Source organism: Geotrypetes seraphini, chromosome 7, assembly GCF_902459505.1.
Source record: "Geotrypetes seraphini chromosome 7, aGeoSer1.1, whole genome shotgun sequence".
In the NCBI taxonomy this organism is placed as follows: domain Eukaryota; kingdom Metazoa; phylum Chordata; class Amphibia; order Gymnophiona; family Dermophiidae; genus Geotrypetes; species Geotrypetes seraphini.
The window spans coordinates 42,064,723-42,091,043 of record NC_047090.1 but is presented as its reverse complement, the minus strand read 5'-3'; the positions used below and the strand labels follow the sequence as shown (position 1 = coordinate 42,091,043).

Genomic DNA, 26,321 nt, shown 5'->3' with positions numbered 1-26,321 from the left:
CAAAGGATGCACGCAGCTCCGTGCACACTACAGCTGTGAGGAGGAGGGAGCTGGCCACAAGGTAACACTGGGGGCATCGGACCACGGGCAACATAAAACGACCAGGCGGGCCAGATTTGCCCTGGGGCCCTTGAGTTTGACACCTGTGCCTTAGACACTGGTCAGAGTACAGCAAACATCTAAGGAATTACTGTGACAGCAACTGAGTGCCAAAAATCCATATCTACAGAATTTTGCAAGCACAACAGCAAAATGCATGACTGGTCAAAGGATTGCAGTAGCTTAGCACAGGAAAATTTGTATAATTTGAATGAAGACAGTTATAAAATTTAACTAGTACTCCTAGGGAAATTCTTTATAACTATGTAACAAGTCTGCACAAAATTCTGCACAGGGATCAGGAAGCAGAAGTCATGCATAGTAATGCTGAACACAAGTAATCAAAGTGAAATAAAATTAAAATACAAAAATAAGATCTAATCTCCCAATATGCAAGCAGTTTTAGAAGGTCTATCCATCATTCTTCTATAATAATCCATGGCTTGAATGGATCCCTTTTTCCCCTCCTGCTGATTGCAGCAAGGAGACTTGCTAAATTGTTGGTCACATCCTCCACCATCCTGGACCCGAATCAATTTGAACTGCATGGTTAAAAATCATGAACTGGGAGTTGGGTAGCAGAGAGGAAGCAGATGTGGCATGAGCAGCTACTTGGCCTTAATGTATGATCAGTGTTGGGGGTAGAGTAGTAGGAAGAACTGGGAGTTGTACTGACAATTATAGAGCAACAAAGCCAAGAGGAACCCACCCTGGAGAAGGGGGAAGTGAAAGCAGTGGGATGAACTGTGAAGATTTAGCCTGACTGGGCAGGAAAAATCAGGCCTTCTAGGAGAATACAGTAAAAAGTTTCTGTAAATAGTATATATAGTTTTCATTTTTTGCATATAAATTCTCCAGGCATAAACCTGGCCTCAGATCTCACCACTAGAATGGGAAGCATTGCTTACATCGTCATCGTCATCTTCAATAGCTTCTCCTGTAAAGTACAACACTGATCGTGGGACTATACGCTCACGTAAGAAGTGACCAATTTCAAAGTCTGCTGCTAGGATTGCTTCTGCATCATCGTCCTGAACAAAGGGTGTGAAGGGGAGGAAAAAAAAAAGCACACTGAAGTTATACTTGGACATAACTGATCGTTATCGCTTGCCTTTAAAAAATTAAGATATTCTTCACACAAACTACTCTCCTTCAAAAGGCAAATAAAAATGTGCTTATTGGTAGCCCCTGAAGAATAAGAAGCGACTTCCATGTTACATATTCTTCTAGTACAGGGAGTCGAGCCTGTCTGCAGTGTGAACATGTACATTTCTTCACTTGTCCTTTGCATTCTTTGAGTGCAAGACTACACCTAACTTGAAATTCTCAAGAATCAATAAACAACTGTTAAGTTTCAACAGCTGTATTTGCTTCTTTAAAAAAAAAAAATAGGTATTTATATACCGCCTATCAGGTTATCTAAGCGGTTTACAATCAGGTACTCAAGCATTTTCCCTATCTGTCCCGGTGGGTTCACAATGTAACGTACCTGGGGCAATGGAGGATTGAGTGACTTGCCCAGGGTCACAAGGAGCAGCATAGGATTTGAACCCACAACCTCAGGGTGCTGAGGCTGTAGCTTTAACCACTGCACCACTCTAGAAATCAAAATGTAGTACAAGTGAGCCAAAAATAGGACATTCAAGCCATTGTGACATCACTGATGAGGTTGGTGGAATGAGGCATTCTAATGTCACAATACTAGCTCTGGTTATTAGAGGCTGAAGCTTTTCACACTATTTATTTATTCAATTTTCTATACTGTTCTCCCAGGGAAACTCAGAACAGTTAACATGAGTTTACTCAGGTACTCAAGCATTTTTCCCTGTCTGTCCTGGTAGGCTCCCAATCTATCTAATATACCTGGGGCAATGGGGAATTAAGTGACTTGCCCAGTGTCACAAGGAGCAGCATGGGATTTGAACCCACAGCCTCAGGATGCTGAGGCTGCAGCTCTAACCACTAGACCACTCCCTTCCTTCCAAACATTAAAATTTGAAACATTCAAGAAAACTGAGCCAGTGGATGGGCTTTGTTCTCTATTTTACCACATGGCCAAAAATGTATTGTTCTGGCATGGATACAATTGTTTCTAACTGCATATGGCTCATGAACTAACCTGAAGTTTACAAATGCACTTCTAGGCCAACTCCTTCAGGGTTTGAGTTTTCCCAACTGTGTTGGGAAAGCTCCCCTTTTATTTATAAATTTCCTGAGATTTACTGCTAGTCTTCATGCAAATGACTTAGTGCATTATTACATAATATATTTTTGATAGTGAACTAATAGTCGATTGATACTGTATACTTCAGGATTCCATCTCCCCTCTCTGAGCCCCATTTACCACAGAATCCCATATCTCATAAAACAGACTAAGGTGTCAAACTGCCTAGACAAAAAAACAACTTACCAATTCACCACTTTCAGGAACTGTAACAAAAAAAGCAGTATTAAAAATCTTATAGGCAAACAAAAAAAGTGGCAATAGTATACAATAGAGACTTGTTAATATTCACCTTCTGGAGGAGTAAAGAAGTTGAAAAAAGAATCATTAGGGACAGTTTTTATAACTGTTCTCACTGTGCCCCGGCCTTTATGCTTTTGCTTCTTTTTGATTGTTTTTAAAGTGACATTCTTTCCTTTCTTCCAGTCTATCTGGCACCTACAAGGCAATGAAATATTCTGTAAAAAAAAACACAAAACTCTAGAAATATTTGAGCTCCTGCAAGTCAATATTCCTTTTATTCCACAGCACCCCCTAGTGGTGGTGAACTAGAATTTTAAAAAATTGCTAAGATATTAATTAAAATTGGTTAAAGTCCGTTACCTTTATTACTTTCATCTCTGAGGAAAATGTTCACTCAAATATGACCTAACAAGTAGTGCTCGTTAAGCATGCAGACTTGACAAATATGCATAAGAATCTACATATCTCTAGGTATGCTACTGAACAGAGAACTTGGTAGCCCATTACCCAGGAAATAAATTAAATCACCTGACCTTAATACATTATCCAGACGTCACCTGGGAAAGTACATTATATAATGTAGTGTTGGTGCTATTCTGTATGGAAAAGCAGGATAAAAATCAGTCAAACAGGTGACTATCTGATGGTGCTATGAATAGATTAGCTCTCCCAGAGCCTGTAAAAGTTTAGGCTTTCTGGGCATGTGTTTCTGTCCCCACCCATGTGCTCATCGCTGCTGCTCCTCCTGTCTGTTCTATCCATCCTGGCAAGCAAATAATAATAATTTATTTTGTATACCGCCATACCCAGGGAGTTCTAGGCAGTTCACAGCAGTTAATCAAAAATACATACAGTAAAGTCATTGCAATTAACAGTTAGAAGGGGAACAAAAAAAGAAAGTGGCGGGAAGGGTTGCAGGTCATAAGGGGACGGGAGAGCAGACATAAAGTAGTGGTGATGAGGGAAGGTAGTAAAAAGATACTGGTAGTGGTACAGTGCATTAGGAGTTCAGTCTGTGGAATAAGTGCGTTTTGAGCTGCTTTCTGAAGTCAAGGTAGGAGGGGGCATCAAGTACAATTTGGGCGAGCCATAGATTCAGTTTAGCCGCATGAAAGGAGAAAGTTTTATCAAGGAACCTTTTGAAATGACATAATTTTAATGAGGGAAAGGCAAACAGGTGTATTCTGTGGGAGCTCTTATTGTTGTAATTTAAATTGAAGTGTAGATTAAGGTAACTCGGTGACATTACAAATGCTGTTTTGTAGCAGATACAGGAGAACTTGAACAGGACTCTGGATTCGAATGGTAACCAGTGAAGTTTATGGTAGAAAGGGGTGATGTGTTCCCATTTGTTCAAGCCAAAGATGAGGCGGATGGCGGTATTCTGAATCAGTTTCAGTTTCCTGATGGTTTTCTTAAAGGCGCCCAGGTATATGATATTGCAGTAGTCAAGGATGCTGAGAATGGAGGATTGTACTAACAGACGGAAAGAGGTGTCGAAGTATTTTTTTATGGTGCGGAGTTTCCAGAGCACCGAGATGCTTTTCTTAAATACTAGATCAAATGGGATCTCTTGACCTACTCAAAAAATTTCCCTTTTTCCGATTCTAAGCTCCTCTTTTCTCCTACTTGGGGTTGGTCTTTCCCCCATCTAGGAACCCAAAACTGATGTGCTGCTTCTAGGATTGGACCTCCTTAACAGAGGTCTATGACAGTTGTAGTATCTTCCTACTAACTGTCCTACCTGTCAGAATGGCAGGGAAATTCCCAAACAGCTGAACTGGCAGGAGTCCCCCAAATCAGGTCTTTGGTGAGTCCTGCTGGCTCAGTTGATCAGGGATTCCCCTGACATGATCAGCTGAACCAACAGGGAACCCCTCAATTCCTCTCCCTCACACCCACCAATCCTCCAGCCCCCTCCATAGAGAGCCCTTTTCTACTCAGCTGATGCATCCCAACATTTCCCGACACCCCCACACCCCAGGCAGGGAGATCCACAATTCTCTCTCTCCCTCCCAGTCCCCCTCTAAAGACAGCCGCCTTCCACCGAGCCCTATACTCCTGCCTCCACCAACATCCCTCCTATTATATCTCCCCCCCCCCACACACATATACCTTCCGATGGGAAAAAAAAAAAAAGAAAAAAAAATCAGCAGGAAGCCCACTCCCTCCTGCCTATAAGGCTGCCTCTTCAAAATGTTGGCCCTTCCCTCTCTCTCCCAGGATGCACTGGGAGGGGCCTAAGGACCTTATTGGTCAATCAGGGCCTTAGGCCCCTCCCAGTGCATCCAAGGAGGTGGGAGGGAGAGAGAGGAATTGCAGATTTCCCTGCCGGTTTAGCTGATTGTGGCAGGGGAATCCCTGACTAGTTGAGCTGGCAGCACTCCTCTAAACCCCAGTTTCAGGAAATCCTGCCAGTTCAGCTGATCAGGTATTCCCCTATCACAAATCTGATGGCAAGTCATTCTAACAGGATAGGACAACCCTACCAATTGTCAGGATCCCCTTTAACAGATTACTGAGGGATCTATACTTAGCATCTCATGCAACAGTATTTTATGTTGATTACCAGCACCCTATGAAGGAGAATGGTGTTGGTTCTGCAAGACATGGGATTACAGATCCCCCTCCCGATTTGCGGTTTCCCCACTCACAAATTTGGTTATTCATGATTTTTTTTGTCCCTTGTTTTTTTTAATGCAGAAACACTGGTGGTCTAGCGGTGACGCGGGGCAGAAGCAATCTTCCTACGCTCCTGCCCCGTGCAGAGCTGTCAGAGTTCTTGTAGTCTTGAGAGTACAACAGGAACTCACGGCAGCCATTTTGATGACAACTCTGCACGGGGCAGGAGTGTAGAAGATTGCTTCTGCCCCGTGTCACCGCTAGACCAGCAAGTAAGGTGGGGGAGGCAGGAGGGAGGGTCAGCTTATCTGCCTCTAACCCCCGCGAATATTGAGGGTCTGCTGTATATCTGTTTTCTGGACTGGTCCAGCATGAACATTAAAGAATGTTATTTAACGCACAGCAGACGATGGGACATCTCCCCTTCCAACTAAGGGACTTCACATAAGCTCACACAAAATATGAGCTTTGGTAGTGTAATGTTCAGATTCCGACTCAAGCAGTTTCAGATCATAAGACGATTCATGTTCTGACATTCATGGCACCAAAAGACAGACAACCTGAAACATGCTGAATTTCTGCAAATGTTCCCAATTCTAGCTATTGTGATGGGTGATGACCAACCTGTGAGTTAACACTTAAGCTAATATAGGAAGTTCATGCACCATAGGTATTGCTAGTCTTGCCAACTACAACTAGTGTTTTCCCTTCAAACATAGCTGAAGAGAAGACACACAAAATTTAATATATCCATGCTGCCTCAATGCTATGATTTTGCACAATACTGAAACAAGGATTTAACTTCCAACTAAATTTAGGGCTTCCAAAAACACACAGTACAATAGCAGTTTTAACTCTTAACTGCTATTTATATTGGATCCTTAAGATGTTACAGTATATGTACTCTTGAGCCGATTCAAAGCCTTTTTTTTAATATTCTCAAAAAGAAGAGACCTCTATCTTAACTATTTTACTTGATAAACTGCTTGGCTTACCCTGTGCACCCCATAATTTCTGGGCCATCAAAGGAAAAAGGATCCGACTCATCAGGCTCCGACCTCATTTTGTATGTCTTTGTCAACACTTCATTTGCAAAGTATTCATTGGGTTCAAAATAAAATTCTAATGTGAAACTCTAGAAGGGGGGAAAAAATAAGGTCAGTTAAGCATGTGAAGAGTCCATCGCTGCACAAGCAACACATTGGCCATATTTGAAACTGATGGTTGCAAGGTTTTGGAAGCAGCCCTGGTGCACAGCCTTAGCAGATGATGGTCACTAAAGACAAGAGTGACACTGAGGAAGTTCCCTGGTAAACTGCAAAAATGTATTCATTCAATTTTCTATACAGTTCTCCCAGGGGACCTCAGAATGGTTTACATAAATTTATTCAGGTACTCAAGCATTTTTTCCTGTGTCCTAGCAAGCTCAGTATCTAATGTACCTGGGGCTATGGGGGAATTACATGAGTATCATGGGTTTGAACCCACAATCCTCAGGGTGCCGAGGCTGCAGCTTTAACCACTGTGCCACACTCTCCATGAAGTCTCACGATGCCCGATTCCAGCCCTTGCTCCAATTAAGCAGGAACCCAAAGCTGCAGGAGCAAACTGCCTAGAAGAGTGGTTAAGTTTAGATTTCATTCTAATGTAGCCTTTATTCTGGCAAATCAGATGAGAATCCCTAATTCTGGCAAATCAGATGAGAATCCCTAATTGCAACCGTATTAACCAGGTTGGGGTGAACAGAACCCAGAATATGTGATCTATAGAACTTTTTGCCATGAAACTGAGTTACCCTTTTAGATTCAGTAGTTCTCTTCTGTTCCTATTTCTTACATGCTCATTGAGAACAGGACAGGGTAGATCTGGCACCGTGAGCTTTCAATTATGCTCTTCCATTGAGCCACTATGATAACCATCCTGGATCAGACGATGTGCCCAGCTTCCTTCATAGCCGTGAACGCCTAAAATTATTTAAGCTTCATAAAATGGCCACAACTCCTTCCATCTCCTGAACTGTCAATGCTACCTCTGCAGCATCCACAGCCCTGGCTGACCCAAGACTAAGCCGGATGCTTTTACATGGAAGAGCACAACACTTACCACCTAAGCCATAAGGCTTGCCCTGCCACTTAGTTATACAGTAACTGCCAGTGTTCTCCCCAGCGCTTTTCAGTCGGGCGCTCCGCCCAGCAAATTTAGATGCCCGCCCGGCTATCATCTGCCAAATCCTGCTGCCGCCACTGCTTAATGCGCAGCCTGAAGAACCGCCGAAAGACTCCCACCGTACTTTAAACAAAACAAAACCCAGCAAGCGACTCGAACCAGCTTCCCTCCGAAACCGGAAGTTAAGTCAGTGGGGGGGTCAGGGGTAGGGAAGAGAAGCCGGCACGGACCATTAGAGCCCCGGAGCATGCGGGAGATAGGCCAGCCACGGAGGGAAGCTTACTTGCTCTTGCTTACTTCAGGCCTTTCTCGCTGCCAGGTCCTGCCTACTTTCTGTTTCCGCGAAGGCAGGACCCGGCAACGAGAAAGGCCCGAAGTAAGCAAGAGCAGCAAGTAGCACAGTTACTTACCGTAACAGGTGTTATCCAGGGACAGCAGGCAGATATTCTTGACTGATGGGTGACGGCACCGACGGAGCCCCGGTATGGACAATTTTAGAGTGATTGCACTCTAAGAACTTGGAAAGTTCTGGCATGCCGCACCGCGCACGCGCGAGTGCCTTCCCGCCCGACAGAGGCGCGCGGTCCACCAGTTATGATAAGCCAGCTAAGAAGCCAACCCGGGGAGGTGGGTGGGACGCAAGAATATCTGCCTGCTGTCCCTGGATAACACCTGTTACGGTAAGTAACTGTGCTTTATCCCAGGACAAGCAGGCAGCATATTCTTGACTGATGGGTGACCTCCAAGCTAACAAAAAGAGGGATGGAGGGAAGGTTGGCCATTAGGAAAACAAATTTTGCAAAACAGATTGGCCGAAGTGTCCATCCCGTCTGGAGAATGCATCCAGACAATAATGAGATGTAAAAGTATGAACTGAGGACCAAGTAGCAGCCTTGCAGATTTCCTTAATAGGAGTGGAACGGAGGAAAGCTACAGATGCTGCCATTGCTCTGACTCTATGGCCCGTGACAGAACCTTCCAGTGTCAGTCCGGTCTGAGCATAACAGAATGAAATGCACGCTGCCAGCCAATTAGACAACGTACGCTTAGAAACAGGACGTCCCAATTTATTCGGATCAAAGGACAGAAAGAGTTGGGGAACTGATCTGTGGGGTTTCGTACGCTCTAGATAGTAAGCTAGAACCCTTTTACAATCCAAAGTATGCAGAGCTTGTTCCCCAGAATGAGAATGAGGTTTTGGAAAGAAAACAGGTAGAACAATGGATTGGTTGAGATGGAATTCAGAGACAACCTTAGGGAGAAACTTTGGATGTGTACGCAGAACCACCTTGTCATGATGAAAAACCGTAAAAGGTGGATTTGCAACCAGTGCATGAAGCTCACTGACCCTCCTGGCAGAGGTAAGAGCAATAAGGAAAAGTACTTTCCAAGTGAGAAACTTGAAAGGAGAGGTAGCCAAAGGTTCAAATGGAGGCTTCATTAAGGCAGAAAGAACCACATTGAGATCCCAGATAACAGGAGGGGCTTTAAGAGGTGGTTTCAAATTGAAAAGACCTCGCATGAACCTGGACACCAGGGGATGAGCTGAGAGAAGTTTTCCATGGACCGGCTCATGAAAAGCAGCAATGGCACTGAGGTGGACTCTGATGGAAGAAGACTTAAGGCCAGAGTCAGACAAGGAAAGTAAATAATCCAACAACGTCTCCACTGCTAGGGAAGTGGGATCAAGATGATGAAGAAGACACCAGGAAGAAAATCTCGTCCACTTCTGATGGTAACATTGCAGAGTGGCTGGTTTCCTGGAGGCATCTAGAATGGAACGAACAGGCTGAGATAAGAGTATCATGAGATGTCAGCCCGAGAGATACCAAGCTGTCAGGTGCAGAGACTGTAGGTTGGGATGTAGAAGGGTCTCCTGATGCTGCGTAAGCAGAGAAGGAAACAGAGGAAGAAGAAAAGGTTCCCTGGAACTGAGTTGAAGTAGAAGGGAGAACCAATGTTGCCTGGGCCACCTCGGAGCAATCAGAATCATGGTGGCTCGTTCCCTCTTGAGCTTGAACAAGGTTCTCAACATGAGAGGCAGAGGAGGGAAGGCGTACAGGAACAGATTTGACCAGTCGAGAAGAAAAGCATCCGCTGCCAGACGGTGAGGAGAGTAGAGTCTGGAGCAGAATAGGGGCAGCTGGTGATTGTGAGGAGCTGCAAAGAGGTCTATCTGAGGAGTGCCCCATTGAGTGAAGATAGACTGTAGAGTTACAGGATCGAGTGTCCACTCGTGAGGCTGGAGAATTCTGCTGAGTTTGTCCGCTAAGGAATTCTGTTCTCCCTGAATGTAGATAGCTTTCAGGAAGAGATGGTGATCTATGGCCCAAGTCCAGATCTTTTGGGCTTCTTGGCATAAAAGGCGAGAGCCTGTCCCACCCTGTTTGTTGATGTAGTACATCGCAACCTGATTGTCTGTGCACAACAGAAGGACCTGAGGAAAGAGAAGATGTTGGAAGGCCTTGAGGGCATAAAACATCGCTCTGAGTTCCAGGAAATTGATGTGATGCTTCTTTTCCTGGGCTGTCCAAAGGCCTTGAGTTTGGAACTCGTTCAAATGAGCTCCCCATGCATAAGGCGAAGCGTCGGTGGTGATGACTAGTTGGTGAGGAGGTTGATGGAACAGAAGACCTCTGGATAGATTTGAGGATACCAACCACCATTGAAGAGACAGACGAAGAGATGATGTCACAGATATGTGTCGCGAGCAAGGATCCGTCGCTTGGGACCACTGAGTAGCAAGGGTCCATTGAGGAGTGCGCAGGTGAAGACGTGCGAGGGGTGTGAAATGAACTGTGGATGCCATGTGACCCAAGAGTACCATCATTTGTCTGGCTGAGATGGAATGTTGTGGAAGCACCTGCTGACATAGAGACTGAAGGGTCTGAAGACGATTGGATGGTAGGAATGCTCTCATGAGGAGTGTGTCCAGCATCGCTCCAATGAATTGAAGTCTCTGAGTGGGGATGAGATGAGATTTGGGTAGATTGATCTCGAACCCCAGTATTCGTAGAAACAGGATGGTTTGGTTGATGGCCAGGAGAACTGCTTGAGCGGATGTGGCCTTGATTAACCAGTCGTCCAGGTAAGGAAATACCTGAAGGTGATGAGAGCGTAGAAATGCAGCTACCACAATAAGACATTTGGTGAACACCCTTGGAGAGGAGGCAAGACCGAAGGGCAGCACCTTGTATTGGTAATGACAATGATTGATCATGAAACGGAGATACTGTCTTGAGGTTACATTGATCGGTATGTGAGTGTATGCCTCTTTGAGATCGAGGAAGCATAGCCAGTCGTCTTGATTGAGAAGAGGATAAAGGATGGCTAAGGAAAGCATTTTGAATTTTTCCTTTACCAGATGTTTGTTGAGATCGCGAAGATCTAAAATTGGTCTGAGATCTCCTGTTTTTTTGGGAACTAGAAAATAACGGGAGTAGAACCCCTGCCCCTTTTGATCTAAAGGAACTTCTTCTATAGCGTTCAGAAGGAGGAGGGATTGGACTTCCTGAATAAGGAGGGCAGATTGAGGACTGTTCAAAGCAGACTCTTTTGGCAGGTTTTGGGGCGGAAGAGTCTGAAAGTTGAGAGAGTAGCCGTGGCGGATGATGTTGAGGACCCATTGGTCCGAAGTTATAACTTCCCACCGGCTGAGGAACAGAGAGAGACGACCTCCTATAGGTTGAGGCAGGAGAGCAGATATAGGAGTACTGGCTATACTTCGGAGAAGTAAGTCAAAAGGGCTGTGTCTTCTGCTGTGGAGTTGGCTTTACAGGCTGCTGTTGCTGTTGTTGTCTGGGAGGCTGACGCTGTTGCTGCCGTTGACGCCTGGGTTGCTGAGCTGTTGTTGGCAATGGCCGAGCTGTGAAGCGGCGTTGATAGGCTGACTGTTGTCTAAAAGGCCTTGTTGGGGGAGGCTTTTTCTTATTTTTAAATAGGGTATCCCAACGTGTCTCATGAGCAGACAGCTTTTGAGTAGTCGAGTCCATGGATTCCCCAAAAAGCTCATCCCCTAGGCATGGAGCGTTGGCTAGCCGATCTTGATGATTAACATCAAGTTCAGATACCCGAAGCCAGGCCAAGCGACGCATTTCCACAGACATTGCTGTCGCTCTGGATGTAAGTTCGAAGGTGTCGTAAATGGACCTAACCATGAACTTACGCAGCTGAAACAGAGATGACAAGCAATGGTGGAAAGATTGTTGTTTCCGTTGAGGAAGGTATTTCTCAAAGGAAGCCATGGTGGTAAGGAGATGTTTAAGGTAGAAAGAAAAATGAAAACCATAATTTCCAGCTCTATTTGCCAACATTGCATTTTGGTAGAGCCTCTTACCAAATTTGTCCATGGCTTTACCCTCTCTGCCAGGAGGTACAGAAGCATATACACTGGCTCCTGAAGATTTTTTAAGGATTTTAAGGATTTTAAGGATTTTTTAAGGATTTTAAGGATTTTAAGGATTTTTTAAGGGTGGATTCGACAAGTAAAGATTCATGTGGAAGTTGCGGTTTGTCGAACCCCGGAAAGCAATGTTACTTACCGTAACAGTTGTTATCCAGGGACAGCAGGCAGCTATTCTCACTAGTGGGTGATGTCATCAGACAGAGCCCGATACGGATGTCTCACAAGCACGTGTTGCTTGTAGAAACTTAAAAGTTTCGAGATGCCCGCACCGCGCATGCGCCGGTGCCTTCCCGCCCGGAGAGCCGGGCGTGTCTCCTCAGTTCAGGTAGCTAGCCTGAGAAGCCAACCCAGGGGAGGTGGGTGGGACGTGAGAATAGCTGCCTGCTGTCCCTGGATAACAACTGTTACGGTAAGTAACATTGCTTTATCCCAGGACAAGCAGGCAGGTATTCTCACTAGTGGGTGACCTCCAAGCTAACCTCAGTGGGATGGAGGGGGAGTTGGCGACTTAAGAGAATAAATTTTTCAACACTGTTTGGCCAAACTGTCCATCCCGTCTGGAGAAAGTATCCAGACAATAATGTGAGGTGAAGGTGTGAACCGAGGACCAAGTGGCAGCCTTACAAATCTCCTCAATTGGTGTTGATCTGAGGAATGCTACTGAGGCTGCCATTGCTCTGACCTTATGGGCTGTGACCTTACAAGGAAGTGATAATCCAGCCTGGGCATAGCAGAAAGAGATACAAGCCGCCATCCAATTGGAGATGGTGCGCTTTGATACGGGTCTTCCCAACTTATTAGGATCGAAGGAGACAAAAAGTTGGGGGGTGGTTCTGTGTGGCTTGGTACGATCCAGGTAGAAAGCCAAAGCACGTTTACAGTCTAGAGTGTGAAGGGCCGATTCTCCGTGGTGAGAATGGGGCTTAGGAAAGAATACTTGAAGTACGATGGATTGGTTGAGATGAAATTCGGAGACCACTTTAGGCAGGAATTTCGGGTGAGTGCGGAGGACCACCTTGTCGTGATGAAATACTGTGAATGGTGGGTCCGCCATCAATGCCTGGAGTTCGCTGACTCTGCGAGCAGACGTAAGGGCTACAAGAAAAAGCACTTTCCAGGTGAGATACTTAAGAGGAGCCCTGTTGAGTGGTTCAAACGGGGGCTTCATGAGATGGGAAAGGACTACATTGAGATCCCAAACTACTGGTGGTGGTTTGAGAGGAGGGTTAACATGAAAGAGCCCTTTCATAAATCTGGTGACCACCGGATGGGCCGAGAGGGGTTTCCCTTGTAGAGGCTGGTGGAAAGCTGCAATAGCGCTCAGGTGGACTCGTATGGATGTAGACTTGAGCCCAGATTGAGATAGGTGTAGGAGATAGTCCAGCACGGAGGATAAGGAAGCTCGCTGAGGTTCCTTTGATTTAGAAACACACCATGAGGAGAATCTAGTCCATTTCTGGGAGTAGCATTGTCGAGTGGCGGGCTTCCTGGAAGCCTCCAAGATCTCCCTCACTTCTTGTGAGAATTGGTGAGGGGTTACGTTGAGAGGAACCAAGCTGTCAGGTGGAGAGACTGCAGGTTGGGATGAAGCAGTGATCCTTGCTGTTGAGTAAGTAGTGAAGGAAACACTGGAAGTGGTACAGGTTCCCTGCTGCTGAGTTGAAGTAGAAGGGAGAACCAAGGTTGTCTGGGCCACCGAGGAGCTATTAGGATCATGGTGGCCTGTTCGAGTTTCAGCTTGACCAGAGTCTTCTGGATCAGCGGGAATGGTGGGAACGCATATAGAAATCGTTTCCCCCAGTCCAGTAGAAAAGCATCTGCCTCGAGGCGATGAGGAGTGTAGATCCTGGAGCAAAACTGAGGCAGTTTGGAGTTGTGGGGAGCCGCAAAGAGGTCTATCTGAGGCGTCCCCCACTGTGTGAAGATTTGGTGAAGGGGGCTGGAATGGAGAGTCCATTCGTGAGGTTGTAGAAGACGACTTAGGTTGTCTGCTAAGACGTTGTTCTTCCCCTGAATGTAGACAGCTCTGAGGAAGGCGTTGTGGGGAACCGCCCAGTCCCAGATTCGTAGAGCTTCCTGGCAAAGGAGGGCCGAGCCCGTGCCTCCTTGCTTGTTGATATAATACATGGCGGCCTGATTGTCTGTGCGAATGAGGATCACCATGTTGTGAAGTAGGTGTTGGAAAGCTTGGAGAGCATTGAAGATGGCTCTGAGCTCCAGTAGATTGATTTGATGTAGTCTGTCCGCACTGGTCCAGAATCCTTGGGTGCGGAGACCATCCAGGTGGGCCCCCCCCATGCATAGTTCGACGAATCGGTTGTGAGAACTTTCTGATGGGGGGGGAGAGTGCAACAGCAAACCTCTGGATAGATTCGAAGAGGTCATCCACCAAGGTAGAGACTGCCGAAGAGCAGGTGTGACTACGATGTGTTTGGTTAGTGGATCGGACGTCTGATTCCACTGTGATGCCAGGGTCCACTGGGGGATTCGGAGATGGAGTCTGGCAAAGGGTGTCACATGTACTGTGGAGGCCATGTGGCCCAGGAACACCATCAGTTGTCTCGCCGGTAGAGTTTGGTGAGTAGACACCGACTGGCAGAGATGAAGAAGAGCCTCCATGCGTTGCAGGGGCAGGAATGCTCGGAGTCGACTGGTGTCCAGGACTGCCCCGATGAAGGGGAGGGACTGGGTGGGTTGTAGGTGGGACTTGGAAAAGTTGATCTCGAAGCCCAAGTTCTGGAGGAGGTAGGTTGTAGCCGAGACTGCCGAAGTGACCTCTGGGGCTGACGGGGCCTTGATGAGCCAGTCGTCGAGGTATGGGAACACCTGTAGACCCCTGTCCCGGAGTGCCGCGGCCACTACCACCAGGCACTTTGTGAAGACTCTGGGGGACGAAGAGAGGCCGAATGGTAGCACTCGATACTGTAGATGCAGATTTCCCACCCGAAATCTGAGGAACTTTCGGGAGGCCGGGTGAATGGGGATGTGAGTGTAGGCCTCCTTGAGATCCAGGGAGCATAACCAGTCGTTCTGCTCGAGGAGGGGGTATAGAGAAGCCAGAGTCAGCATACGAAACTTCTCTTTGACCAGAAACTTGTTGAGGGCCCGAAGGTCCAGAATGGGTCGCAGGTCGCCCGTTTTCTTCGGGACGAGGAAGTACCGGGAGTAAAACCCTCGGTTCAATTGGTCTGACGGGACTGGCTCGACAGCCCGAAGCTGAAGTAAGGTTTGGACTTCCTGAAGAAGAAGGGTGGTCTGTGTCGAGCTTGAAGGATACTCTCTTGGAGGATGGTCCGGGGGGACCCGATGGAAGTGAAGAGAGTATCCGTCTCTTATGATGGTAAGGACCCATAGGTCCGTGGTTATGGCCTCCCATCGATGGTAGAAAAGATGGAGGCGGCCCCCTATGGGAGAGGCTGTGGGGTGCAGAACGGTGTCGGTTATGCTCCCCGGAAGGGAGTCAAAAGGGCTGGGTAGCCTTAGGTGCAGCCGGCGGCTGGGGTTTTTGCTGAGACTTCTGGGGAGGTTGTCTCTTCGCAGGTTGTCTCGCAGCAGGCGTTTGTCGGGGCATGTAACGCTGCTGGTAAATCAGGGGTGGCCTGGAAGGTCGAGACTGTTGAGGTTTGGGTTTGGGCCGCAGGATGGATTGAAAGGATTTTTCGTGATCCGACAGCTTCTTGGTAACAGTTTCGATAGACTCATCGAACAGATCAGCTCCCGCACATGGTACGTTGGCGAGTCTGTCTTGGAGGTTGGGATCCATATCGATTGTACGGAGCCATGCCAGGCGGCACATGGCTACCGCGCTTGCGGCAGCACGTGCCGAGAGTTCGAATGCATCGAAGGAGGATTGCATCAGCTGGAGGCGTAACTGGGAGAGGGAGGCTACCACTTCCTCGAACTCGAATCGAGCTTGGGTGTCTATGAAAGGAGTGAACTTGCGGAGCACCGGCAAGAAGAACTCCAGATAGGAAGAGAAAAAGAAATTGTAGTTCAGCACCCTGTGACGCCATCATGGAGTTTTGGTAGAATTTTCTACCAAATTTGTCCATCGTTCTCCCCTCTCGGCCCGGCGGTACAGAGGCGTAGACCTGAGAGGGATGAGAGCGTTTAAGAGAGGACTCGACCAGTAGGGATTGGTGAGAGAGTTGAGGGCCTTCGAACCCTTTGTGGTGCACGATGCGGTATCGAGCATCGAGTTTGCTGGGAATCGCCGGTATGGAGTACGGTATTTCGAAACACTGCATGAAGGTCTGATCCAGCAATTTATGCAGAGGGAGCCGAAGCGACTCCGTTGGAGGGTTAGGTAAATGCATGGTGTCCAGATACTCTTTGGAGTATCGGGAGCCCGTGTCAAGAGTCACATCCAGATCATCCGCCATTTGTCGGAGGAATGATGAGAAAGACAATTGATCCGCCAGCGTCGGTTTGTGAGACGGGCTGGAGGAGGAAGAGGCCTCCGGGTCCATGGACATCGGGGAATGGCAAGGAGAGTCGGGTACGGGTGTTTCCTCGTACTCCGGTCCCTCCGGTGGGGATACCTCTGATGAGGGGTATCCCATACGTTGCAGTTTTTTCTGCGGTGACACCTCCGAGTGGCGTGAAGAGTGCCAGGATGAGTGTCTGGATCGATGTCCCTCTCGGTGGCGGGACGGAGATCGGGATCATCTGTGCATCGCATGGTCTCCCGAGGCCCCCAAGTGATGGATAGGGCTGGAGGCGGTGGATCGTAACAGGGGTTGCAATGCGGGTTCTTGCGATGCTACCCAAGTCTGGTAAGGAGTGCGGAAGAACTCTTCCTGACTATGCCCAGGGCTTTGATTATCGATCGGAGATCTGGTCCCATGTTGGCGCGGAGGCGTAATGGGCTCTAATGGCGGCATATCAGTAAGCGAGGCTTGCCGCATGGGCATCGCCGCCCTCCCCCGTTCGTCCTCGTCGGTTGTCGAGGTCGAACGGCGTGGGGGAGGGGGAGGGGGCGGACCGCCCCTTTGGACCGGTACCGGGAGGTCACCCTGTATGGCAGCGATGAGCCCGGGTCCGATGGTCTGCATGAGCTCAACGAATTGAGCTTCCAGCATGGACCGTAGCGAAGCCGATAGGGAGGGATCCGCACCGAAAGGGGGTCCTCCTGCACGGACATCGCGTTCCTTCGAGGTCGAGTGCTTCTGCTTGGTAGCTTTCGGCACTTTATGACCACTGGTGGTACTGTGGAAGGAAGAGGTACCTGAACTGAGGAGACCGGGGCAGGCACCAACGTCGAGCTCGTGGATGGTGTCGGGATGAACGATGCCGGTTTCACCACACTCGATGCAGGAGGGGTCGATACCGGTTTTGCACGAACCGGGGAGGTATCAGATGAAGTGGAAGCTGAAGGATCCTTGGCTGCGTCCATCTTGAACATCGACTCCCACAGTAGGCAACGCCGTTTGAATGAGCGTTCCGTAAGGGTAGAGCAAGGCCTGCACGATTTCGGAATGTGGTCAGGACCAAGACACTGCAAACAGCGTCGGTGCGGGTCCGTGAGTGAAATCGCGCGTTGGCACTTGCTGCACTTTTTAAACCCGGTGATTGGCCGGGACATAGGCCGGAAAATCTCCGCCGCGAGGTCGAAGCCAGTAGGCCTGAGCCACGTGGCCGGCCCGTTCGACCCGCCGGAGGAAATAATCTTTTTTTTTTTTTACTGAAAAAGAAATGTACTACAATTAAAATAAAAGAAAGCGAAAAACGCGGACAAGGAAGGCAAATTTAACTGAATTCAGCTAGCGCATGATGAAGTTGAACTTCTCAGCTCCGCGGAAAGAAAAGAACTGAGGAGACACGCCCGGCTCTCCGGGCGGGAAGGCACCGGCGCATGCGCGGTGCGGGCATCTCGAAACTTTTAAGTTTCTACAAGCAACACGTGCTTGTGAGACGTCCGTATCGGGCTCTGTCTGATGACATCACCCACTAGTGAGAATACCTGCCTGCTTGTCCTGGGATAATGGGAATTACTTTATATAGAGTCTAACTTACTTGGGGCCCCTGGAACCGTTAAGGGAGTCTCTAAATTCTTGTAGAAAGTCTCCCTCAAGATATCGTGAAGAGGGAGCTTCAAAAATTCCTTTGGAGGTTGGTCAAAGTCAAGGGCATCCAAAAAAGCTTTAGACTTTTTGGACTCAGCCTCCAAAGGAATGGACAGAGAATCACACATATCTTTCAGGAAACTGGAGAAAGATGAAGTGTCATGCTTAGAGGACGGGTCATGTACAGCAGACTCCTCCTCATCTGAGGAACATTCTCCTTCAGAGAGAAAGGGTTCCTCTGAATCTCCCCACAGATCAGGATCCCTGACATGGAGAGAACGGTCCCGAGACTCTGGGGTAGATGGGTCTACATGCCGGGTTTTGCGCACCGATTTACCCGATCTCATCGACATCGACCCAGGCGATGTAATCAGTTGTACCGGAGCCGAAGTCTGCACCGACTGATGTTGAGCTCTCGGCTCCGGCGCAAGGACTGGCATCGATACCGATGAGGTGGAGTGAATCGGTACCGAGGGAGTGGATACCGACAGCACAGGTTGTTCCACTATCGGTACCGGCTCAGTGCGGACCGGCACCGGAAGGTTCGGTGCCAGGATAGCTGGAAGAAGCTGTTGTAATTGCTACTTCAGCTGTGCCTGGAGAATGGCCGTAATACGGTCATCAAGGGATGGCACCGGTACCGCTTTTTTCTTTTGCGGTACCTGCAGTGCCGCTCGACGCCCTGGAGATGAGGAGCCCGATGTCGAGGGATTCACCTCGATAGGGGCGGAGCGCTTCTGCTGGCGCCTCACAGTCGGCAGGATTGGACTCACTGCACTCGAGACCGGAGGACGCTCCAGCGGGGAAGGCTTCTTAGCCGGCTTACCTGCATGTTGGGACGCCAGTGCGGTGTCTCGCGGCGTCGAAGAAGAGGGTGCCGACTGAACTGGTGCCAAAGTCGGAGTCGATGGAACGGGATCGGACATCTCGGCACCGAACAATAATCGCTGTTGTATTTGGCGATTTTTTAATGTTCGTTTTTTAAGTGTGGCACAGCGGGTGCAGGTGGAGGCCTGATGCTCAGGACCCAAACACTGTAAGCACCAGTTGTGTGGGTCCGTGAGAGATATGGGCCGAGCACACCGCTGGCACTTTTTAAAACCTGGCTGAGGGGGCATGAACGTGAAGACCGCTTCAGCCAAATCGAAGGCCGAGGCTTCGATGGTGGCAGAAGGCCCCGCAGGGGAAAAGCCAAATTGAAGTAAAAAAAAAGAATATTCTTTTTTTTTTTTTTTACAAAAATGAAAGAAAAAAGAAACAGGCAAAAGCCAAAAAGGTTTACGCGAGCAGGAAGGCAAGTCAAAAAAATTTTCAAATTCTGGCGTGCGCGGTGCGGCATGCCAGAACTTTCCAAGTTCTTAGAGTGCAATCACTCTAAAATTGTCCGTACCGGGGCTCCGTCGGTGCCGTCACCCATCAGTCAAGAATATGCTGCCTGCTTGTCCTGGGATAATGTAAGCTTCCCTCTGTCGCTGACCTTTGTGAGATAGGTCAGCGATGAAGGGAAACTTGCAACTTGCCTTTGTCTGTAGCGAATCTGCTGGGTGTGTGAGACGGGGGGAGGGAGTTGAATGGGAGGAGAAAAGCTGCTGTACCCAATTAGAGAGGGAGGGAGAAGAGAAATGCTGGTGCTTCTGCTGTACCCAATTGTGGGGGGGGGGAGGTAAGAGAAATGCTGATGATGATGCTGCTGTACCCAAAAGGGGAGGGGGAAGAGTCATGCTGCTGCACCCAATTAGGGGGGGAGGGTGAAGAGAAATGCTGCTTCTGCTGTACCCAATTGGGGGGGGAGAGAAATGCTGATGATACTGCTGTACTCAATGGGGGGAGGGGGAAGAGAAATGCTGCTGCACCCAATTGGGGAGAGAGAGGGAAGGAGGGAGAAGGAAGATCAGGAAAAGGAGGAAAGAGATGCAAAGACCATGGGAGGGAGGGAAAGGAGATTACTATACCATGGAGTGGAAGAGAGAGATGTCATGGCATTTGGGGGTGGGAAGCAGGGCCGTATTAAAGGATAGGTCCAGTAGGCACAGGCCTAGGGCCCGAAATGGTCAGGGGGGCCCGCCAGTGCTGTGCTCTGGGGCCTTACCCTTGCTGGATTCACTGGCAGCAGCAGCCTCATCATCATCCCGGGCGCCCCCCCCCCCAACCCGATCTGACCCTCCTATCTCTCCCTCATCAGTGACGTGCTAGAGGGAATCACGGCAGGAGAAAGCCCTGAAGTAGCCTGCTTAGAGTAGAGCAGTGCTGTTTAGAGTCTCGTGATGGGAGGGAGGGAGAGATAGGAGGGTCGTTTGGGGGGGGGGGGGGGAGAGTAGCAATCTGCCCTGGGTCCTCGGCCTGGCATCATGAACTTCTTCGGCTAGCAACAGCATTTACAATTCACTGCTTTTGCCAGCTTCAGGCCTTCCTCTCTGCCGGGTCCTGCCTACTTCTGTTTCCATGAAGGCAGGACCCGACAGAGAAGAAGACCTGAAGCTGGCAATAGCAGTGAATTGTGAATGCTGCTGCCTGAAGAAGTTCATGATGCTAGGCCTTGGGTGACAGAAGGAGGAAAGGGAGCAGAGGAGGAGAGACTTGCCGCATCCAACTGGAGGGAGAAAGAAGATGAGGGAGGGAATGAAACGAGATGCCAGGGATTGGAGGGAAGGGAGGGAGGAAGAGATGCCAGGGCATGGAGGGAAGGAGGAAAGTATGCCAGACCAAGGGAAAAGGAAGGGGGAAAGGAAGGAGGAGATGTCAGAGCATGGAGGGGGAGGGAGAGATGGAAGAAAAGGATAGGAGTGAGATGCCAGAGAATCAGGGAAGGGAAGATACCAGACTGTGGGGTGCGAAGGAAAGAAAGGAGAAGAGAGAGATGCCAGAACATAGGGGACGGGGTGGTAACAGAGAGAGAAAAATGGAGAGGTGGCAGATCTGAAATCAATCATGTACAAAGGAGAAGAGAAGGGGCACAGGATAGACAGTTTATTGAAGGAGCCAACGCCAGCATTGAGCTGGCGTTAGTTTTGCCACATAGCGAAGGGGTTTGCGCGCGCTAAAAATGCTAGCGCACCTTAGTAAAAGAGGGGGTTAATTTTCCCCACCACCAAATTTCCCCATCCCGCCCCACCCGGCTACTTTTTCATGCCACCCGGCTGGAAAAAATTTCTGGGGAGAACACTGAACTGCTCAATATGCTTTAAAACAAATGTCATCTGGACAGTGGCCATGACAACTACCCAGGAGTTTAGAGTATAAAACACGAGAACCAAATCCACAAACTCAGATGCAAAGCAAAGAGAGGAAATGTCCTATACAGACTGGTGTACTCATTTCATAAGTGTCCAAAAAAACACTCAATGACTTGACATGTACATGTTTCGGCCAAGATGGCCTGCTTCAGGAGTCTTTTTTTTTTTTTATATTTAAATTTTTATTGTAAAGTGTTTCCATAAAATACAACAAACAATATACAACAACCAGCTTGTACAGCAATAGATTAGATATCAACTACTAAGAATGTTCAATATACAAGAAAGAATGCACATTTTCCCTACTATTTTCACCCCGATCCCCCCTCCCCCCCACTCATTCAACCCCCCCTCCCAGCCCCCATTCAACCCCCCCAAAAAAAAAAACACTCGCTCACCATCCTGTGAGCCAGCCAGGCAGAAAGAACACGGAAACCCCTACAGGGCATCCAATAAGGCTCCAATGGTGCTCCAAGTCAAGGAACGTGTTAGGAACTTATGGTGACGTTTAGCTACCGCCATCTCCATTCTCCCAATGGACAAAAATCTAATGGTCCAATCTGATATAGAGGGAGCAACTTTATTTTTCCAATGATTAGCTATGAGGCATTTGGCAGCTGCAAGACCCCAACGAAGTATTTTAGTCTGCCATGGATGTTCTCTTTCATTATGGAGACCCAAAAGACACGACTGTGGAGTCACCCCCACCGTTTCCCCAATCATAGTAGACAAAGTACTAGTCACCGCCCTCCAAAAGGGGCCAATAAGCACACAGTCCCACCAAATGTGTGAAAAAGATCCCACAGGTGAACCACAACGCCAACATTGAGCCGATACTCCTGGAAACATTTTGTGCAACTGTTCAGGGGTATAGTACCATCTAGTAAGCACTTTATAGGCGTTCTCCTGAACCAAAGCACAGGTAGAGGCCCGGGATACTTCCCCACAAATAACATCCCAATGTTGAGCTGTAAACTGCTTCAGGAGTCTTAAGAGTCTCAAAGATAATGTAAATTGATTAGTCCGCAAATGCACAAAATTCCAAGCCGTTGGTACGGAGTGGAATCCTCTGAATTAAATGATGCAGGAGCCAAAAAGATATCCTGGTATTCAAAGTCTTTGGAATTTTGTGCATTTGTGGACTAATCAATTTACGTTATCCTTGAGACTCTTAAGACTCCTGAAAGCAGGCTAACACGGCCGAAACATGTACATGTCGAGTCATTGAGTTTTTTGGGATGAATAAATGGACACTTATGAACTACCCAGGAGTACCACCTTAATGCATCTTAATGGTTGATATACTGCACTCAAGACACAGGGCTTTTTTTTTTTTTTTTAACCCTTCCATATGCTTATAAATTGAATATACAAATATGGATTTTAACAAACAGCTTAGTTGCATTAACAGGTGGCACAAAGTTGAAAGCTAAAACAAAGCCCTAGAGGTATTTCATCTGTGAAAGTTTTCTCTCTATTTCTTAGCAAGCTGCCTAGTGCTTGATCTACTCTAAGATCTAGCTAAACTATGAAATAGAAATAAAAAAAAATAATCAAAAACCTGTTTGCTGTGTCCTATATTTAGTCTGTAAATTCCTAGATACATAATCTAGTCTTGTTTATAATCCATTTAGAACCATTAACAGAAAATAAAGACATTTTGCAAACAATGGAAGGATACTAAAGAATGGGAGACCAGTGGTCCTTTAGCTAGTAATTCTCTAAGCTAAAACCAATGAAGTCATGTTACCAAAAAGATTCCCCTTTTATTGTACCAGGGTTTTCATGCAATGTGACAATGACATTCCAGCTGCTGCCTCGTTCCCCATGAAGACTGCAGTCTTAACACCCCAGTTATTGCTCAAGTGTTTCAGGAGCTATGTCTGAAGATTGTGGGAAAATAGAAGAAATCCTAGGGAGACTATTGAAGGTTTGTGTTTCCAAGCTCCAGCTGTAGCAGGTTATAACAGCTGAACTGCAAAAGGACAAGACTGGAAAAAAAAAAAAAAAAAGTACCACATTGCAATAGCAAGAATTTAAAAAAATATTGAGAATAAACTTACCATAGGCTGACCCGTTTCTGAAAATTTTACTTTAATATCTTTCAAATGTTTCAAGATAGCTTCATCGTGTTCCTGTTAGAAAAATAAGACTTCAGATTAGAGTATTCTTGCCAAACCACACAACTGTATAAAGAATGAGCTTTCACAATGTGTAAGATAGTGAATAAAGCTTTTATACAGACTGCATGAAGGGAGCACAACTATTCAGAACTTCAGAAAGCAGGCTAACAGTTCTCCAAGAAGGAAGACATGGAGGATCTCCAACACCTCTTGCCCAGTCATCTTAGCAATCCTGGCTATCACCATTTCTCAGCTGCCTCTTACTATTTGGTATTTCATCCAATCACCAACGTTATTCTTCAAAGTACACTAAAACTTTTGTTTTAGCTGTATCAAGTTTACTATTAGTGCAGAATTTATTATTTAACTGGCCATTCTTTCAGCTTAATCTGAATCTGTACTGGAATTCCAGTGCCATGTGCCCTTAAGTGGTGAAAATTTACCTTGCCTGATAAAAATTTCCTTTCCTTAAGTTCTACTGACCAGTTGCAGCTCCCCATCGGTAGATGAAAGCAGAGGCTTGAAGATTAACAACATCAGATGGTATAACCAGGAATATTCCCAGTAAGCTAATGCCAAAGCTAAGAACCAACAAAAGAAACCTATATGTGGAACCCATTATCAACCAGGAAACCCTCTACAGACCCCAGAACATTAGAGAATATATCGTTAACAGGAAAGGACAGCCCAAAGCTAAGGGCTACTAGGACTCCATCTTCCCTGATGGGTCCGGGAATGGTCTAGCAGGGCTCAAGGAAAGGAAATCGGGTAAGGATAAATTTCTTCATTATACTGCTAGACCTGTTCAGACTGATTGATGTACCAAAGCTTTACCCACCAGGCAAGGTACACTGTAACAAAGGCAAAGGAGATGATGCACTTTCTTACTGCTGAAGAAATGGGCACCATGTTCTAGCTGGATGCCATGAGGAACCCCGAGAGCTACTAGGATCTGAAATGCTCTCCCATGGATTTTAGTGTTGAAAAAAATCTGCTTGCACCCTCTAAGCAGCTGAAACCAACCCCCAAATGGCATTCCACCTAGGAACAAGTTCAACCTCTCCCCATTGCTACTACCACATTCCTGATCCCACATTGCTTGAGGTATGCCAATGTCATTACATTTGACCAACAGCACCATGGCCCCTTTTCTTCATGGAAGTAGCTGGAAGTGAGGAAGTGCCAAGTACATGGCCCAGGCCCTGAATATGTTGGACTGATATTCCAGAAGGCCTCCTGCAGAATCTAAATACCTGTATCATGTGACCCAGACAATGAGCACCCCGGCCTATCAGACTTGTCTATGGTAGGCACCAACCAGTCCAGAGGAACCCTCTTGAGGAGACTGAAGAGTCCCACCATACCCTATAGCTTCAAGCTCCTGCCAGCTGGAAGCTGAACATTGAATTGTTGGGATTTGAGATTCCTTTACTGGGCACTGTTATCTCCATATGGGCTCTCACTTAGGGCTCTACTAGTGCGCAAGTCCATCGCAATGAAAGGGTCCCAGACCCGGGATGCTCTCTGCATACATGTAATTTTCTGGGTCTGAAGCTTCAGAATGCACGTCAAGGTTAAATACTATACCATACTTGTCTCTAACTCCAAGGCAACTAAACCTTACAATATACTGGCCAACCCTTGGAATAGTTCATTACTCAGTCCAGCACCTCAAAAAGCTCTTAAGGTCGCCAGCTTCAATTTCACCTTGGAATTGGCTCAGATTAATCAATCAAGTCCAGATGCACACACACCTTGGTGGGCTGCCATAACCCTGCAAAAGGTTATCTATAGACTCATCAGCTCTACACAAAGCACCCGAAACAAAGCTGATGCAGAAAAAAAACTAAATAAAAATAAAAGGAGAAAATCATTTGTGCTTGGCTCTGAGCTCTGATGACAATGTGGAAACAGGCCTCAGAAGTCCAGAGACATCAGAAACTAAATAGTCAAGTCTCTCTACTGCAAGCAGATTGTATGGTTTCCCATTTTTCATACAGAAATGCGAGAGAGAACATCCCTTCTTGGGCACCAGGAAATAAATTAAAGTGTCACAGCCTATGACTTGGAATAGGCTCTACTGCTCCTAACTGAAGCAACAAATGTGGAATCAACTGTTCATGCCCTAAGGCACAGGTGTCAAAGTCGGTCCTCGAGGGCCGGAATCCAGTCGGGTTTTCAGGATTTCCCCAATGAATATGCATGAGATCTATGTGCATGCACTGCTTTCAATGCATATTCATTGGGGAAATCCTGAAAACCCGACTGGATTACGGCCCTCGAGGAGGGACTTTGACACCCCTGCCCTAAGGGGAGAGTTGCAGAAGGAAAATGAGAAAGTGTCTGAAACCAGCTCTACAAAGTCTAAGACATAGCCCAGATAGCCTACTTCCATAAACCACTTCTGGTTAAACAGGGTAAGATTTACACCTGCACCCCACAAACAAGCCTCCCCTGGAGCTTATAGGGAACCCTTGGAGGGTCCATTTATTGTTCTGCTGATAGAACCCAATCCTTAGTTATAGGCCTGAAAGCCCTGCGCCAGAGACCCAGTCTTGCTCACAATGATTTCTTGGAGAGCCAGCACCGAGCCTTGCTCAGGTCCTTAAGTTTTCCAAAATCTGAATAAGCAACCTCAAAAGGCCAACATACTCAAGCAGGACTCGGTGGCAGCTGTGATGGTGATGCACAGATGCAGCTCCAAGAACAAAATACACAAGATTAAGGAGTATCTGCTAAAAAGGCTGTCTCCAACTCCACCTTGAGCACATCTGGCAAGGCAGGCAACTGTGTCCACTGCAGAAGAGTCCTAACAGCCACAGCCAACAGATCATATGCCAAGAGCTGAAGCACTAAATGCTTAAGAAAAACTCCTCCTTGCAAATGTAAGCATATTTCAGGGCTGAGCTACTCTTCACTTTGGAGACTGGTGTCTCGAATCAGGTACTATGGTGGACAGTAAATCTTCCGGTGAAGAGGATATAGCCTTCCCATGAGTTTATTGCCCTGGAGAACCCTTGTCTAGCAACTCCTACTCTACCACCATCTGGGCGGGAGGGCTTGATGAAATGGGAAGGTTCTAGGTTACCTATGAGAGAAAACTGGTAGAGAAGCTCTTCAAAAACATTTCAGCCACAAAGT

General features: G+C 47.3%; 1 protein-coding gene across 7 annotated transcripts in view; it reads right to left on the bottom strand.

Annotated features, from left to right (window-relative positions):
• Nucleotides 1–26,321, bottom strand: part of NAP1L1 (nucleosome assembly protein 1 like 1) — a 96,628-nt gene that overhangs the window by 10,970 nt on the left and 59,337 nt on the right. For all 7 annotated transcript variants that reach the window (XM_033951502.1, XM_033951503.1, XM_033951496.1 and 4 more), the window contains exons 8-12: nt 23,121–23,192; nt 6,184–6,323; nt 2,616–2,761; nt 2,510–2,529; nt 1,008–1,130 (exon numbers count right to left, since the gene is read on the bottom strand). In XM_033951502.1, coding sequence (XP_033807393.1) covers nt 1,008–1,130; nt 2,510–2,529; nt 2,616–2,761; nt 6,184–6,323; nt 23,121–23,192 — 501 coding nt within the window. The remainder of the gene's footprint in view (nt 1–1,007; nt 1,131–2,509; nt 2,530–2,615; nt 2,762–6,183; nt 6,324–23,120; nt 23,193–26,321) is intronic.